The 16,496-nt window shown below is 31.8% G+C and overlaps 1 protein-coding gene across 1 annotated transcript in view; it reads right to left on the bottom strand.

Annotated features, from left to right (window-relative positions):
* The window catches only part of KANSL1L (KAT8 regulatory NSL complex subunit 1 like), a 157,545-nt gene that overhangs the window by 129,893 nt on the left and 11,156 nt on the right, over positions 1 to 16,496 (bottom strand). Inside the window, 1 exon segment of the mRNA XM_074298817.1 lies at positions 13,412 to 14,549. Within this exon segment, the coding sequence (XP_074154918.1) occupies positions 13,412 to 14,520 (1,109 nt within the window). The 5' untranslated portion in view covers positions 14,521 to 14,549.

The raw sequence follows: 16,496 nt of genomic DNA, 5'->3' as shown, positions 1-16,496 counted from the left end.
GTAATAACTACTAAGGAATATATCATCAACAAAGACAAGGAGATCTGGGAAGGATTTCAAAAAGTATAATTTTGTAGGTTCTACAGGAAATCCACAAATTTAGCATTAAAGAGAAATAAATTACAAAAATACACACTAACACTAGAACTAATATTAGCTGACAAATAAGCAGGAAATGCTTCCTACTGTGTCCAGGCACATTTTCCAGGGAATGAAATTAGAATAGAAATTAACCAAACTACATACAATGCTTACCTAATACCACTTTAAAAAGCTGGATGTCAATGTAGATAAGAAGTATATTGAATTTTGTTATTATAATAAAATTAATAAGCTGCAACATTATGATAACGTTGACACATTCTAAAATTTTGCTAGGAATCTAAGCCAAACTCCCCAGTCTGTCGATTCTACTCTTTCCCATGAGCCTTATGATTGAGCTTCTATGAGACTGAGAGTCAATGAACTTTAAAAAAAAAAAAAAATACTCTTACAGGTTAGACTTACATGAATTAATGCTGAGTGAAATGAGCAGAACCAAGAAAACACTGTACACCGTAACAAGATTATGTGATGATTGACTGTGCTGGGCTTGGTTCTTCTCAACAATGCAGTGACTGAAGACAATTCCAGTAGACTTGGGTTAGAAAATGCCATCCACATCCAGAGAGAGAAATTGAATGTAGATCAAAGTTTAGTATTTTTACCTTTTATGGTTTGTTTCTTTCATGTATTTTTCCCTTTTATTTTTCTTACATAGTATGATAAATATGAAAATAAAAATGAAAATTCAAAAGAATTGCATATATTTAACCTATAACATTTTGCTTGCTATCTTGGGGAGGAGGAAGCTAAGGGAGGGAGGGAGAAAAATCTGGAACACAAACCCTTACAAAATTGAATGTTGAAACTATCTTTACATGTAAAGTAAAGTACTATTGACATTTTTTAAAGAGAGATTTCTCTGCTTATCCCAGAGGGATAAGAGTAGAAGCAGAGAAGGGAACTTGATCTACCAGACCTGCCTTTTTCCATAGCAATGAGATCAATTCAATTTTGCATAAAAGCAAAAGCTCTGCTCCCACCCCACTCCTATCTTTTTCCACTTAAAGATTTTTATAAAAATGAGTAAATCACTATAAAAATATTCTTATACGACTAGTTCTCTTGCACCTGAATTTTGTGATTATCTTTCTTCCTTTTTCTAGCCTATGACTGTTCTAGCTTCAGTTCCTTTCTTTATTCAGTCTTAATCTCAAGGTCAATTATTCTAATGACACATTTCTCCTCTGTCCTTGCATCCTCCATCTTCTTCTGATCCTTCCAGATGTTGTCTCCTTCAATGCCAAGTTCTCTAATCCCCAAACTAGAAGTGAACCCAATCTCCTTGAAAATGTGAACATCTGCCCTTTTCCAATATTCTACATTTTAAAAATCTTGATCATGTAACACTTACAATACCTTTTAACAAGAGCTATAATTTTCTAAACTAACACAACAGAAACCAAATTTAACAACAAGCCAACTTCTATTACCTATCCAATGAACAATATTTTATTAAAATCCTACTTTGTGCCAAGCACATGCCAAGTACTATATATGAAATTATTCTAAATGCTGAGTTACTATAATCTTCTAATAGACACTAACTCCTAGATGCAAAACAAAAACAAATAAGGATTTAATTTTCTTACTGCATGCACATATATCAAATAGTTTCAATTCTTTGAATCACCTGCTTCTTGAGTATTGGAGTTTGGTTTTATAATTCAATAAATTAATTATTAAACATTACTATGTTTTTAACACATTGTCCTAGAAAAAGTATAAAACATGGTAGTTTTTCCCTAAGACGTTCACAACATAACTGGAAAGAATAGTCATATAAATCTATTAGCAAACAACATAGTTTAATGATAAACTATATGGCATGAAGTTTAAATAAGGAAGCATAAAAAGTTCCTGTTACTATTTTTGGTTCATTAGAAGCAAACTTCTTTACCAGTTCTTCTCTAGTGAAAAATTAAGTGAAATAGAACTGAGGGAGTATTTCACAAACTAGGGCATGTTTAAAATATATACATATATATTTTAAGGCATGTCAAGAATATAACATGTACAAAATATTTACTACCCAAAAATTCTTAACACTAAATACTTGAATATACAAAATATTCAAGTTATTCCATCCATATTGCTTGATAATTATGATACCATTATGTTCCTTTTTTATTTTAAAATCACAAACTAATGAATTAGGAATTCAATATTTGACTACCTCTTTCTTATTATTATAGTTTTTCAGAGTTCATCCACTGCTCCCAAGTTCCCCCCAATTTTAAAATAATATATCAAAACAAATTCTAGAGCAGAAGAACCAATAAAAGGACAGAAATAATTTTCCAATTCAAGACATCTTAGAAAGCCAACAGGAAAGGAGTGTCTTAACTGAAGTGAGAATGAAGCAAAGTGCAGTATAGACAGGCCTAGCAAGCCAGCAGGGAAGTTCCTCCAGCACAAACCAAAAGCCCCCAATTCCCCCAAATCCAGGCACAAGCTAGATGGAAGGTGCAGCATCTCGGTGCAATAGCTAGCACATGTCCCATCTCAAAAAGTCAGAGCAATCTTTGAGGGCAATTAAATTGGCAACAGCAGCCCCCAGAGCTCTCAGCCTACAAATGGTAAGGAAGACAGACAGCTGGTCAGAAGGAGATTACAGGACTCTATTGCATTATCCAATAGGGATCCAGCTCACAGATCCAGGTCACAGTCACAGTTGATAAGCAAAAGCACTAGCACACTAGAGTGCCAGCTACATGGTATCAATCCAAGGTGGAAAAGAGTGGTTGTGGATGCTCACAGACTAGAGCACAGGGCAGAAGATCAGTGACCACATCTCTCCTTAGATTACGCTACCTTAGAAGAACTTACAATTTACAGATCCCAAAATTGAATCTGAAAAGAGCAGCACAAAAAACTCAAAAAATTGGGACAGTACCCGCACCCACAACCTACCTGAGTAGCAAAGCCCAATTTAAACATACAATTAAATCATGAAATAGTCTGGAAAACTTAGAGGGAAAAAATCACTTAACTATAGAAAGTTACTATGTGACAAGAAAAATCAAAACAGAAATTCAAAAGAAGACAACAAATGTCAAAATAGCTACAAAGCTATTTGAAGCCAAAAAAAAAAAAAAAAGCACAAATTGGTTGTGCCTGAGAGCCCCTCAAAAAATAAAAACAACTCCTTGGAAGAGCTCAACAAGGATTTTAAAAATCAAATAAAGAAAGGTATGAGAAAAATTGGGAAAATAAATGAGAGTGGTGCAAAAAAATCATGAAAAAGAAGTCAATAGCTTGGTAATGAAAGTCAAAAAATGGGGGAAGGGGGATGCAATTAAATTCACTGAGGAAAACAACTCTTTAAAAAGTACTAATTGGCCAAATGGAAAAGGAGACATAAAAGCTCACTAAATAAAGTAATTTCTTAAAAATTAGAATTAAACAAGTGGAAGTTTGAGAAAAGATAGAAAAAGAAAATAGCCTAAACAGCATCTTTTAACAAATTATTAAAGAAAATTGCTCTGATATCCTAGAATGGGAAGGTAAAATAGAAATTGAAAGTCTACCGATTATCTCCCAAAAAAAATTCTAAAATAAAAACACTCAAGAATATTACAGGCAAATTCCAGAACTCTCAGAGTGAGAAGTAAATACTGTAAGCAACCAGAGAGAAACAATTCAAATATTGTGAAGCCACAGTCAGGATTACACAAGGTTAGCAGCTTCTGCATTAAAAGATTGAAGGGCTTGGAATATAATAATTCAAAAAGCAAACAAACAAGAATTACAACCAAGAATATCTTCCCAGAGAATCTGATTATAATCATTCAGGGGAAAAAAGGGAAAATTAATAGAGGACTTTCAAACATTCTTGATGAAAAAACCAGAAAGTTGATTGAAAAATTTATTTTTAAATACAAGTCTCAAGAGAAGTATAAAAATGGTAAACAGAAAAGAAAAAATTTAAGGGACTGAATAAAGTTAATTTACTGTTTATGTTCCTACATAGGAAGATGATACTTGTAATTCTTAGGAATTTGATTACTATTAGGATAGTTGGAAGCAGCATACAAAGATAGAGGGTATGAATGTGAATGGACTATGATGCAATGATATAAAGCAAAACAAAATTAAAGAGTGAGAAAGAGGAATTCACTAGGAGAAGGTGGGAAGGAGAAGTATAATGGGGTAAATTGTCCCACATAAAAGAGACAAAAAAAAGAGCTATTACAGCAGAGGAAATTATTTGGGGGGGGGGGTGGAGAGACAAGCAATACTTAAACCTTACTCTCACTGGAACTGGCTCAAAGAAGAAATAACAGTATAAAAATATGTTTTATCTAATAGGGAAGAGTAAGAGCAGAAGATAATACAAAGAGAAAGAACTGATAGAAAGGAAGGCAAATTGGAGGAGGTAGTGATAAAAAAGCAAAATACTTGTAAGAACATGTAAGGAAAGAGACAATAATAAACTGGGGGAAAATAAGCAAGAAGGAAATATACAGCAATCCTAATCCATAAAAGAAAAGCAAATAATAGAGATTAAAAACCACAATCTTACCACAAATATGTTTACTAGAAACATATTTAAAGTACACACACACCTGACATAGTAAGGAGCTTGAGCAAAATCTGTTATGCTTCAGCTAAAGCTAAAAAAAAAAAAAAAAGATCTAATTAAAGGAGATAAAGAAGGAAATTGCATCCTACTAAAAAGATTCCACAGCCAATAAAACAATATCAGTACTAAACATATATTCACCAAATGATATAGCATCTAAATTTTTAAAGAAACTAAATGTTACAAGAAAAAACAAACAATAAAACTCTACTAATGGGAGACCTCAACTTTCCCCTCTCAAAACTAGATAAATCTGGACATCCTTCTCCCAAAAAGACAAGAAACAACTTAAGAAGGTGAAGAATTTTAGAAAAGTTAGATATGGAAAAACTACTAGAGAAAACTGAATGGGAATATAAGGATTTATACCTGTTTCTCAGGGATACATGATACCTACAAACAACAATTAACCATATATTTGAGCATTAAAAACCTAACATCAAATACAGAAAAACAAATATTAAATGCATCCTTTCAGACCATAATGCAATAAAAATCAAAGGGTCATGGAAAGATCAATTAAAAATTAATTGGAAAAATATTTAGAAATCTATTTGCCAAGGGAAAATCAGAAACTATATGAACAAAACTACAAAACACTTTCCACACAAATTAAGTCTGATCTAACCAATTGGAAAAATGTTAAATGCTCTTGGATAGGGCGAGCAAATATAATAAAGATGACAATACTACTTAAACTAATCTACTTATTTAGCACTGTACCAACTAGACTCCCAAAAAACTATTTTAATGACCTAGAAAAAATTCATATGGAAAAACAAAAGTCCAAGAATTTCAAGGGAATGAAAAAAAATCAAATGAAGGTGGTCTAGCTGTACTAGATCTAAAATTATATTATAAAGCAGCAGTTACCAAAACCATTTGGTATTGGCTAAGAAATAGACTAGTTGATCAGTGGAAAAGGTTAGGTCCAAAGGACAAAATAATCGATAACTCTAATAACCTAGTATTTGACAAATCCAGCCCTCAGCCTTTGGGATAAGAACTCAATGTTTGACAAAAATTGCTGGGAAAATTAGAAATTAATATGGCAGAAACTAGGCATTGATCCACACTTAACACTATACACCAAGGTTAGGTCAAAATGGGTTCATGACCTAGGAATAAAGAATGAGATTATAAATAAATTAGAGGAACACAGGATAGTTTACCTCTCAAACCTGTGGAAGAGGAATAAATTTAAGTCCAAAGAAGAACTAGAGATCATTATTGATCACAAAGTAGAAAACTTTGTTTATATCAAATTGAAAAGTTTTTGTACAAACAAAACTAATGCAAATAAGATTAGAAGAGAAACAATAAACTGGGAAAAATATTTTTACAGTCAAAGGTTCAGATAAAGGCCTCATTTCCCAAATATATAGAGAATTGACTCTAATTTATAAGAAATCAAGCCAATCTCTAATTGATAAATAGTCAAAGGATATGAACAGACAATTCTCAGATGAAGAAATTGAAAGTATTTCTAGCCATATGAAAAGATGCACCAAGTCATTATTAATCAGAGAAATGCAAATTAAGACAACTCTGAGATACTACTACACACCTGTCAGATTGACTAGAATGACAGGGAAAGGTAATGCAGAATGTTGGAGAGGATGTGGGAAAACAGTGACACTGATACACTGTTGATGGAATTGTGAATACATCTAGCCATTCTGGAGAGCAATTTGGAACTCTGCTCAAAAAGTTATCAAACTGTGCACATACCCTTTGACCCAGCTGTGTTGCTACTGGGTTTGTATCCCAAAGAAATCTTAAAGAAGGGAAAGGGACCTGTATGTGCAAGAATGTTTGTGGCAGCCCTCTTTGTAGTGGCCAAAGACTGGAAACTGAATGGATGCCCATCAATTGGAGAATGGCTGAATAAATTGTGGTATATGAATATTATGGAATATTATTGTTCGTAAGAAATGACCAACAGGATGATTTCAGAAAAGCCTGGAGAGACTGACAGGAACTGATGCTGAGTGAAATGAGCAGGACCAGGAGATCATTATATACTTCAACAGCAATACTATATGATGATCAATTCTGATGGATGTGGCCATTTTCAACAATGAGATGAACCAAATCAGTTCCAATAGAGCAGTAATGAACTGAACCAGCTACATCCAGCAAAAGAATTCTAGTAGGAGATGATTATGAATCACTACATAGAATTCCCAATTCTTCTAATTTTGTCCGCCTGCATTTTGAATTTCCTTCACAAGCTAATTGTGCACTATTTCAAAGTCCGATTCTTTTTGTACAGCAAAAGAACTGTTTGGACATGCATACATATATTGTATTTAATTTATACTCTAACATATTTAACATGTATTGGTCAACCTGCCATCTGGGAGGGGGGGAAGAAGGGGAAAAATTAGAACAAAAGGTTTGGCAATTGTCAATGTTGTAAAATTACCCATATATATATCTGGTAAATAAAAACTATTAAAATATATATAAAAAAGAAAAGGATCCTCTCATATTATCAGTTATTGATAAAATGAGACTTCAAACCCCCCCAAAAAATAAAGTACATATTTGAGCTATCCAAAAAAAATTTAATTGGAAATAAAATAGTCTAATTCTAAAGAATAAGTAGATCAAATATGCAATTTTATCCAAATTAACCCATAGATTCAATATCACTCCAATTAAATTAACAAAAAAAAATATTTTTACTGAGCTAGAAAAAAATAATACAATTCATTTGGAAAGACAAAAGGTCAAGAATATCAAAAGAACTAATGGGGAAAATGTAAAAGGAAGCTTAGCACCAGATCTTAAAACTATATAATAAGGCAATAATTATCAAAACTGTCTGGTACTGGTTGAAACAGGTAGTCAGTAGAGCAGAGTAGAAATACAATCTATTGTAGCTAATGAATCTTCTTTGACAACTGTAGAGACTTAAATTTTAGGGACAAAATTTCATGATTTGATTAAAACAAACAAATAACAATAACAACAACAAAAACACATTGAGAACCTGGAAAGCAGAATGGCTGAAACTAAGCATAGACTGTTATCTTACAACATTAAGAACATTGTCAAAATGGATATATGATCTAGATATAAGGGAGATATTACAAGAAAATCCGAAAAATGGAATGTATTATCTATCAAAACTTATGAACAGGTAAACAATTTATGAACAAACAAGAGATGAAGAGTATTGTGAGATGTAAAATGCCCTTTAACCCAACAATAACATTATTAGGTCTATTTCCCAAGATAATTAAGGGAAAAAGAAAAGAACCTAAATGTTCTTAAACATTTATAAACAGCTCTCTTTGTCATAGCAAAAAAAAAAAAAAAAAAAAAGAAAGAAAGAAACTGCAAATTGCCTTAAATTAATGAATGGCTAAACAAATTGTGATAAAAATTCATGTTATTCTGCCATATAAAATGATGAGTTCAATGATTTTAGAAAAGCATGGAGAATGGCAGAAACTAGGCATGGACCCACATTTACCATCACATACTAAGATAAGATCAAAATGGGTCCAAGATTTAGGCATAAAGAATGAGATCATAAATAGATTAGAGGAACAGAGAATAGTCTACTTCTCGGACCTGTGGAGGAGGAAGGAATTTGTGACCAAAGGAGAACTAGAAATCATTATTGATCACAAAATAGAAAATTTTGATTACATCAAATTAAAAAGTTTCTGCACAAACAAAACTAATGCAAACAAGATTAGAAGTGAAGTAACAAATTGGGAAAACATTTTTACAGTTAAAGATTCTGATAAAGGCCTCATCTCCAAAATATACAGAGAATTGACTTTAATTTATAAGAAATCAAGCCATTCTCCAATTGATAAATGGTCAAAGGATATGAAGAGACAATTTTCAGAGGATGAAATTAAAACTATTTCCACTCATATGAAAGAGTGTTCCAAATCACTATTGATCAGAGAAATGCAAATTAAGACAACTTTGAGATACCACTATATACCTGTCAGATTGGCTAAGATGACAGGAACAAATAATGATGAATGTTGGAGGGGCTGTGGGAAAACTGGGACACTGATGCATTGTTGGTGGAGTTGTGAAAGAATCCAACTACTCTGGAGAGCAATCTGGAATTATGCCCAAAAAGTTATCAAAATGTGCATACCCTTTGACCCAGCAGTGCTACTCCTGGGCTTATATCCCAAGGAAATACTAAAGAAGGGAAAGGGACCTGTATGTGCCAAAATGTTTGTGGCAGCCCTTTTTGTAGTGGCTAGAAACTGGAAAATGAATGGATGTCTATCAATTGGATAATGGTTAGGTAAATTATGGTATATGAATATTATGGAATATTATTATTCTGTAAGAAATGATCAACAGGAGTAAAACAGAGAGGCTTGGAGAGACATCAACTGATGCTGAGTGAAACGAGCAGAACTAGGAGAACATTATACACTTCAACAATGATACTGTATGATGACGTATTCTGATGGAAGTGGATATCTTCAACATAGAGAAGAGCTAATCCAATTCCAATTGATCAATGATGGACAGAATCAGCTACACCCAGAAAAGGAACACTGGGAAATGAGTGTAAATTGTGAGCAATTTTTTTTGTTTTGTTTTTCTTCCCAGATTATTTTTACCTTCCGAATACAATTCTTCCTTTGCAACAACAACAAAATTCGGTTCTGCATATATATATTGTACCAAGCATATACTATAAGATATTTAATATGAATGGGAATGCCTGCCATCTAGGGGAGGAGGTGGAGGGAAGGAGGGGAAAAATTTGGAACAGAAGGGAGTACAAGAGATAATGTTGTAAAAAATATATATATATCTATGCATATGTACTGTCAAAAAAATGTTTAAAATTATAAAATTAATAAAAAAAAGTTAAAAAAAAAAAAAAAAGAAAATCATGGAGAGTATCCATGAAATAATCAAGAGCAAAATGAACAGAATCAAGAGAACATTGTATACAGTAACAGTATTGTTTTGAGAATAATTTTGAGTGACCAAGTCATTTTAATATAAACACCCAAATTAATTGCAAAGATCCTAAGAAAATGCTGCTTGAATCCAGAAAATGTACATATATGTGTGTGTATTATGCTATGTATATGTATATACGCATATGTTTATATACATAATATAATATACACACACAAGCTTTGTGTCTAATAGTAATCATTTTGAAGTTTCAGAGGGTGGAGAGAAGAGGGGGAAAAAAAGAAAGTTACTTCATTGTAATTTTGAAAGGAATAACAAAATTGTACATAATGGATATGCAATTTTTTTATATTCCATTTTTGTTATGGAAATACTTATTTTATTTCTTAAGTTCAGAATAAAATAAATTTATTAAAAAGAAAGCCATGTATTTTAAAAAAGAATAGATTGAAGAAAAAAATCATAGAAATTATCAAAACTTTCATTAAAGAGAATGACACCAACAAGACAACATACCAAAATTTATGAGATGCATCCAAAGCAGTACTTAGGAAAATGTGTATCTCTAAATGCTTACATCAATAAAATGGAGAAAGAGCAGATCAATGAATTGGGTATGCAACTAAAAAAAAAAAAAAAAAAACCTAGAAAAAGAGCAAATTAAAAATCTCCAATGGAGCAGTGGAAATCCTGAAAATGAAAGGAAAAATTAGTAAAACTGAAAGACAACCTTTGGACTATTAAATAAAATTAAGAGCTAGTTTTATGGGAGAAAAAAAAACAATAAAATAAACCACTGATTAATTTGACTTTAAAAAAAGAAAGAAAATCAAATTGCCAATATCAAAAATGAAAAGAATGAATTCACTATCAATGAAGAAGAAATTAAGGCAATTATTAGGAGCTATTATGCTCAAATATGCGCTAATAAATATACTATGTGCCAATAAATCTAAGCAAAATCAATGAATATTTACAAAAACATAAGTTGCCCAGATTAGGAAATAGAGTACTTAAATAATCCCATCTTAGAAACAGAACACGCCATTAATGAATTCCCTAAGAAAAATATTTCCAAGGCCAAAGGTATTCACAAATGAATTCTATCCAACACTTAAAAGAACAATTAATTTCAATATTATGTAAACTATTTGGAAATCTAGACAAAGAATCTACCTAATTCCTTTTATAATATAAATATAGTGTTGATACCTAAATCAAGAAGAACCAAAATAGAGAAATTCAACCAAATTCCTTTTATGATATAAATATAATGTTATACTTAAAAACCGGAGAAAAAAATTTGGACCAACTTCTCTAATAAATACTGATACAAACATTTTAAGTAACAAGATTACAGTCATGTATCACAAGGATCTTACACTATGACCAATTGAAGTTTATACCAGGAATATAGGTTAGGAAAATTATCAGCATCATTAACCATATCAATAACAAAACCAAAAGAAATTATTATTATCTCAATAGAAGCAGAAAAAGCTTTTTACAAAGTACAACACCCTTTCCTTTTAAAAGCACTAGAAAATATGGGAATAAATGGAACTCTCTTTAAAATGGTTAAGTATTAGCTATCTAAAACTTCTGGGAAACATTATCTGTAATGGGAATAAGTTAGAAGCCCATCCTCTAAGACAAGGAGCGAATGAAACAAGGATGCCTATTATCACCACTATTATTCAATGTTATACTAAAAAGGCTCATTATAGCAATAAGAGAAGAAAAAGAAATTGAACGAATTAGAATAGATGATAAAGAAACAAAACTACTACTCTTTGCTGATATTAGAAGGTCAAAATGGAGTACAGTATTTAGATAGAAAGGGTGATACCATGGGTAGATTAAAATAATGCTTCCCAATAATTTTAGATGGATTACTACTTAACCATTTTTAAAGAGAGCTCTACTTATTCCTATACTTTTAAGTGCTTTTAAAAGAAAAGGATATTGTACTTCTATTAGAAAGCAGAAAGCTGGGGGAAATTTTTGATAGCAAATGTTTCTAATAAAGGTTTATTGCTCAAATATATAAATAATTAAATCAAACTTGTAAAAACATAAGTTATTCCCTAATTGATAAGTGGTCAAAGGAATGAATAGGCAGTTTTCAGATGAAGAAATCAAATCTATCTATAGTCATATGAAAAAAAAAGTGCCCTAAATAACTTTTGATTAGAGAAAAAAAATAAACTACTCTGAAGAACCACTTTGTACCTATCAAATCGGCTAATATGACAGAAAAGAAAAATGATAAATGTTGGAGGGAAATTGAAAACATTAATAATATACTGTTTGTAGAATTGTGAAATGATCCAATTATTCTAGAAAGAATTTGGAACAATGCCCAAAGGACTATAAAACTGTCCCATGTGCAGTAATATCACTACTAGATCTGTATCTCAAAGAAACTTTTTTTAAAAAAAGAAAAGGACATTTATACAAAAATATTTATAGTTCTTTTTGTGGTGGCAAAGAATTAGAAATTGAGGGGACATCCAGCAATTGGCCAATAGTTGTATAAGATACGGTATATGATTGTGGTAGAATATTATTGTGCCATAAAAAAATGATGAGAAGGATGATTTTTAGAAAACCTAGATAGACTTGCATGAACTGACCCAAAGTGAAGCAAACCAAACCAAAAGAGTATTGTACACATAATTATTGCACAATGATTAACTTGAATGATTTTGCTATTTACAACAATACAATGATCTAAAACAATTCCAAAAGACTCATGATGAAAAATATTATCCACCTCCCTAGGAAGAATTAATGGAATCTAAATACAGATCAAACCATACTATTTTTCACTTTATTTTTTCATGGATTATTATTTTTTATTTTGGTCTGTGCTTTCTTACATAACTAATATGGAAATATATATATATATACATATATATATATGTGTGTGTGTGTGTATGTATATGTATATATGTGTTTGTGTATATGTATTTACATATACACACAATCTCTATGTAATTCTCTTTTTCTGTCACTCACATTTGTAAACAGTTGTTTGTGTTGTCTCCTCCATTAGATTATAAACTTCTTGAAAGCACAGACTGTTTTGTGTTTACTGTAGTGCCTGGCACATAGTTGACACTTAATAAATGATTATATCTTATTAGAAAAAAAAAAAAGAAAATAAGATGAAAGAAAAGAGGCTAATGATCTATTGCTCATTTACTTGTTACTCTTAAAATAAATATTATTTCTTTCAAAAAAAAGAAAGAAAAAGGGCTAGGAGAGGAAGAGAATGAATGATAAGAATTCTGTTAAAATGCTGATATGCTGATTTTTTTTTTTTTATTAATTAGAAAAAAAAAGTCCTAAGTGAACTAAATTCTGGATTACCTAAGCTCAGGATTTAGTCTGAGTGCTGGCTCATCACCTTGATCAAGATATAAAATAGTCAGATTAGATCACCTTTGTGGTAAGATTAAGATCTTGACCATAAAATAACATAAAACACAAGCAAATAGTTAAAGGGGTTAAAAAAAATCCACTTATAGTTTTTATTATTGCCAAAACAATTGTTTTCTCCTCTTACTGAAGCTGAATAATATAGGAAGGCAAATAGCATATACACATACTCTACTCAACTACACCAACAAAATAAACACAAGGGAACATTTTTTTAACCATCTAAAGAATAAAAAACGCTGATATAATTTAAAAGAAAGGTTTGCTATAATATCCTAATTAATGATGTTAATGATTATTATTGTTGGTTACCAAACAATTGCTAAATATACAAAAATCTAACAATTTCACACTTACACCATGACACTTTTTCTAATGGGCTTCTCATCCAAATCTTCATCTGAGCTGCTGTCAGTTGCATCAGAGTCTAAACCCTCTTCAACATGAGACAACAACCCTGTAGCCGACAGTGCAAACTTCTGAATTTCTGCAATGGTGCACCTTGCAAAACCATTTTTTGTATCTTTCCACAAATCATTCTCTGAATTAGATAAGCAGACTTCTGGTTTAATTTCAGTGCATCTGTGGAAACTATTGTCTAGAATCCTGGCAGGTTCATGAAAGATCCTCATTCTTTGGGACTGATGCTTCATAGAGAATTTCATTTGTTGACCACAGTGTTTAACAACATGCTTTGCCAGTAGCATCTGCAAATGTTTCTGAGTTCTTTTGGCCTGGCTAAGGAGAATTTTTTGTTTGCTTACACAATGAAGTAAACGAGCATTCACTTCTTCTTCTTTCTCAGTGGCAGGGGAGCTAATAAGTACATTTGGGTGCACAGGCCAAATTTTCTTTTGTGCACACTGCAAAAAACTCTTTTTACTCTCAGCAACAGAAGCTTTATCCAAAAGACCATTCTTTTGGTACCATTTACAGTTTGGAAGCTCTATGTTTTCCACACTACTGACTTTGGTTACATTAGAATCCAAAACACTTGGCAAATCAGTCATGCACGGGCTTGTGGTCTCTGATAAAGGTTCCTTTTTGATGAACTCTTCAGAATTAGGAGGACAAATTCTACTGAGCCTAATGCTAGTGCCATTCCTTAGTGCATTTTTTAGCTTACTGCAATTAGGGTCCCCTAACTTTTTTTGTTTATAATTTTCACTATACATGTTTATTGAAGAATTAGAACTCATTAGAAAGACTGTCTGATAATGTTTTGAAGGCTGAGGAGAGCCAAAGTGTTTTAAATTCACAAAATTAGCATTAAGGCTAGGTTCAGGAGTTGGAAACCCCAGCATTGAGCAATTAATCTGTGTGATGGAGTCTCCCTTTAGGTTTTCTTCAACAGTTCCTGGACTTTCCATACAGAGCACTGTGTCAGACTCCATGGTTCTAGACAAAGAAGATGACAAGTGGATACCATGTCCCTTCATTTCGGCCTCTCTCAAAGCTGGGGTCATGGCGACTCCTATGGGTAATTGCCGGAAGCCTGGAAATAAAATAGAAAAATGAATAATCAAATATTTACACACTTAGGCATCACATTTTTTTACTAGCACAACTTTTCTAAATAATGCACTGCACATTTCTGATTTAAAAGAATAGAATGGAGTTTCTTTCCCTTCTAACTCTTCATCATCAGTTGTTTCTATGTTAGCAAGACTTTAAATAGCTCATAAGTGTGGCAACAAGGGCAAAAAGTACTGTTTCTTCTGTGAAATTAAAGCTTAAAATGCCAAAGTTTCAAAGCATCTGGAAATCATACACAAAGGTCAAAGAAATATCTAAGTGGATGAATTAATAAATGAATGGAAGTTAATGTCAAAACTTATATTTAGACAAATGCATGAGATCCAAAAGAAAAAAATTCTACTCCTAAATCTAGGCCTTTATTTTAACTGGCTAGTTTCCTTAAAGGCTAGAATTAAATATTGTTAAAAGTGTGTATAATTATTTTATTCTACATTTATAAATATTCACTTTAAAAACTTATTTTAATCACCTATATTCCAACATATAAAACTCAAAATATTCTATTACAATAACTATATCCACACTGAATAAAAAGATTTTGAAAATACTCATAACTTAGAAACTATGAACCTATATAGTTTAACCTTTAGTATAAACTCTCCCATTCTAAACTATAACTGAACAAGAATTTCCTCTACCATATAACCAACAAATGGTCATCTAATCTTTGCTTGATATTTTCACTGAAATGGAACCTATTAATTAACTACTGAGATGGGCAATCTATTTCACTTTCAAATGGCTCTCATTGTTAGAAAGGTTTACCTTATTATCAAGCTTAAATTTGCCTCTGCAAATTCCACTTGTTTGTCCCAGTTCTGCTCTCTATGGCCAAGAAAAACAATTCATCCATGTGATACCCTTCAAAGACTTGATGGGAGTTGTTACATTTTCCTCTTAAGTCTTTCCTTAATATCTCTTTAAAATTCCAAGCTCCTTTAAAAACTAGAAGCTCTTTATTACTCATGTTGTCCTCCTCTAAGTACATTTTGCTTCTCAGAAAGTTACTTAAAAGCATAAAACATTCAATCTGGATGGGGATTACATAATTACCTAATTCAACACTTGTTTATAGATGAAGAAACTGAAAAGCTAATTGGGTTAGTGGCAGACTCAAGACCAAGGATTTGGGTTTCCTAACTCCTAGTTTAGTGAATACTCTACACTAATCCACACTGCTTCCATAAGATGGACCTATGTTCATATTTTAACAGTACAATGTATCATTATGGTATGAGCTATTATACTGTACTCTAGGGGAATTGGCTAGGCACTTGGCATTTTGAAGATGCAAAAATCTATATAGCTTCTTGACTACATACAGGAACACAATAAATATTAATACTAAAGCATAGCAAACAAGCAAAAAATATCATTAAGAGAGAAATGGCCCATATGCACAAAAATATTTATAGCAATTCTTTTTTTGTTGTTGTACCAAAGATCTGGAAAGAGGCTGCTCATCAACTGAAAATATATGGCTTCATCTAAAATCTGATTTTTCTGGGGGGTTTTTGTAGATTAGAATATGCATGTTTATTTGTCAAGTTAAGAACAACCAAAAAACCAACCAACTTTCTAGGTAAGTGACATAAGAGATTCAATCTAATCAGTCTATACACTTTACATCTAGAATAAGTGGCATAATAATGATGACCATAAAAGGCATAAGGTTCCTAAACTACCTTTTAAATTAAAGGGGAAAGATTAAATTATGGCCATTGAAATATATCTATTGAGTATTATTATATTAAATCTGTTATTTAGCATGAAATATATCAAAACTCTTAAATGATCAGTGTAATTCAATTCATAAAGGGATATCATAGGGGGCACCAAGAATACTCAATTTACATAACACAATGAAGAATTCAAAGTTTCCTCCAAAAAAAAGCTTAGCCTT

The sequence above is a fragment of the Sminthopsis crassicaudata genome, chromosome 3 (assembly GCF_048593235.1).
Source record: "Sminthopsis crassicaudata isolate SCR6 chromosome 3, ASM4859323v1, whole genome shotgun sequence".
NCBI lineage: Eukaryota > Metazoa > Chordata > Mammalia > Dasyuromorphia > Dasyuridae > Sminthopsis > Sminthopsis crassicaudata.
The sequence above is the reverse complement of the archived record's forward strand: the minus strand, read 5'-3'. Positions and strand labels throughout refer to the sequence as shown.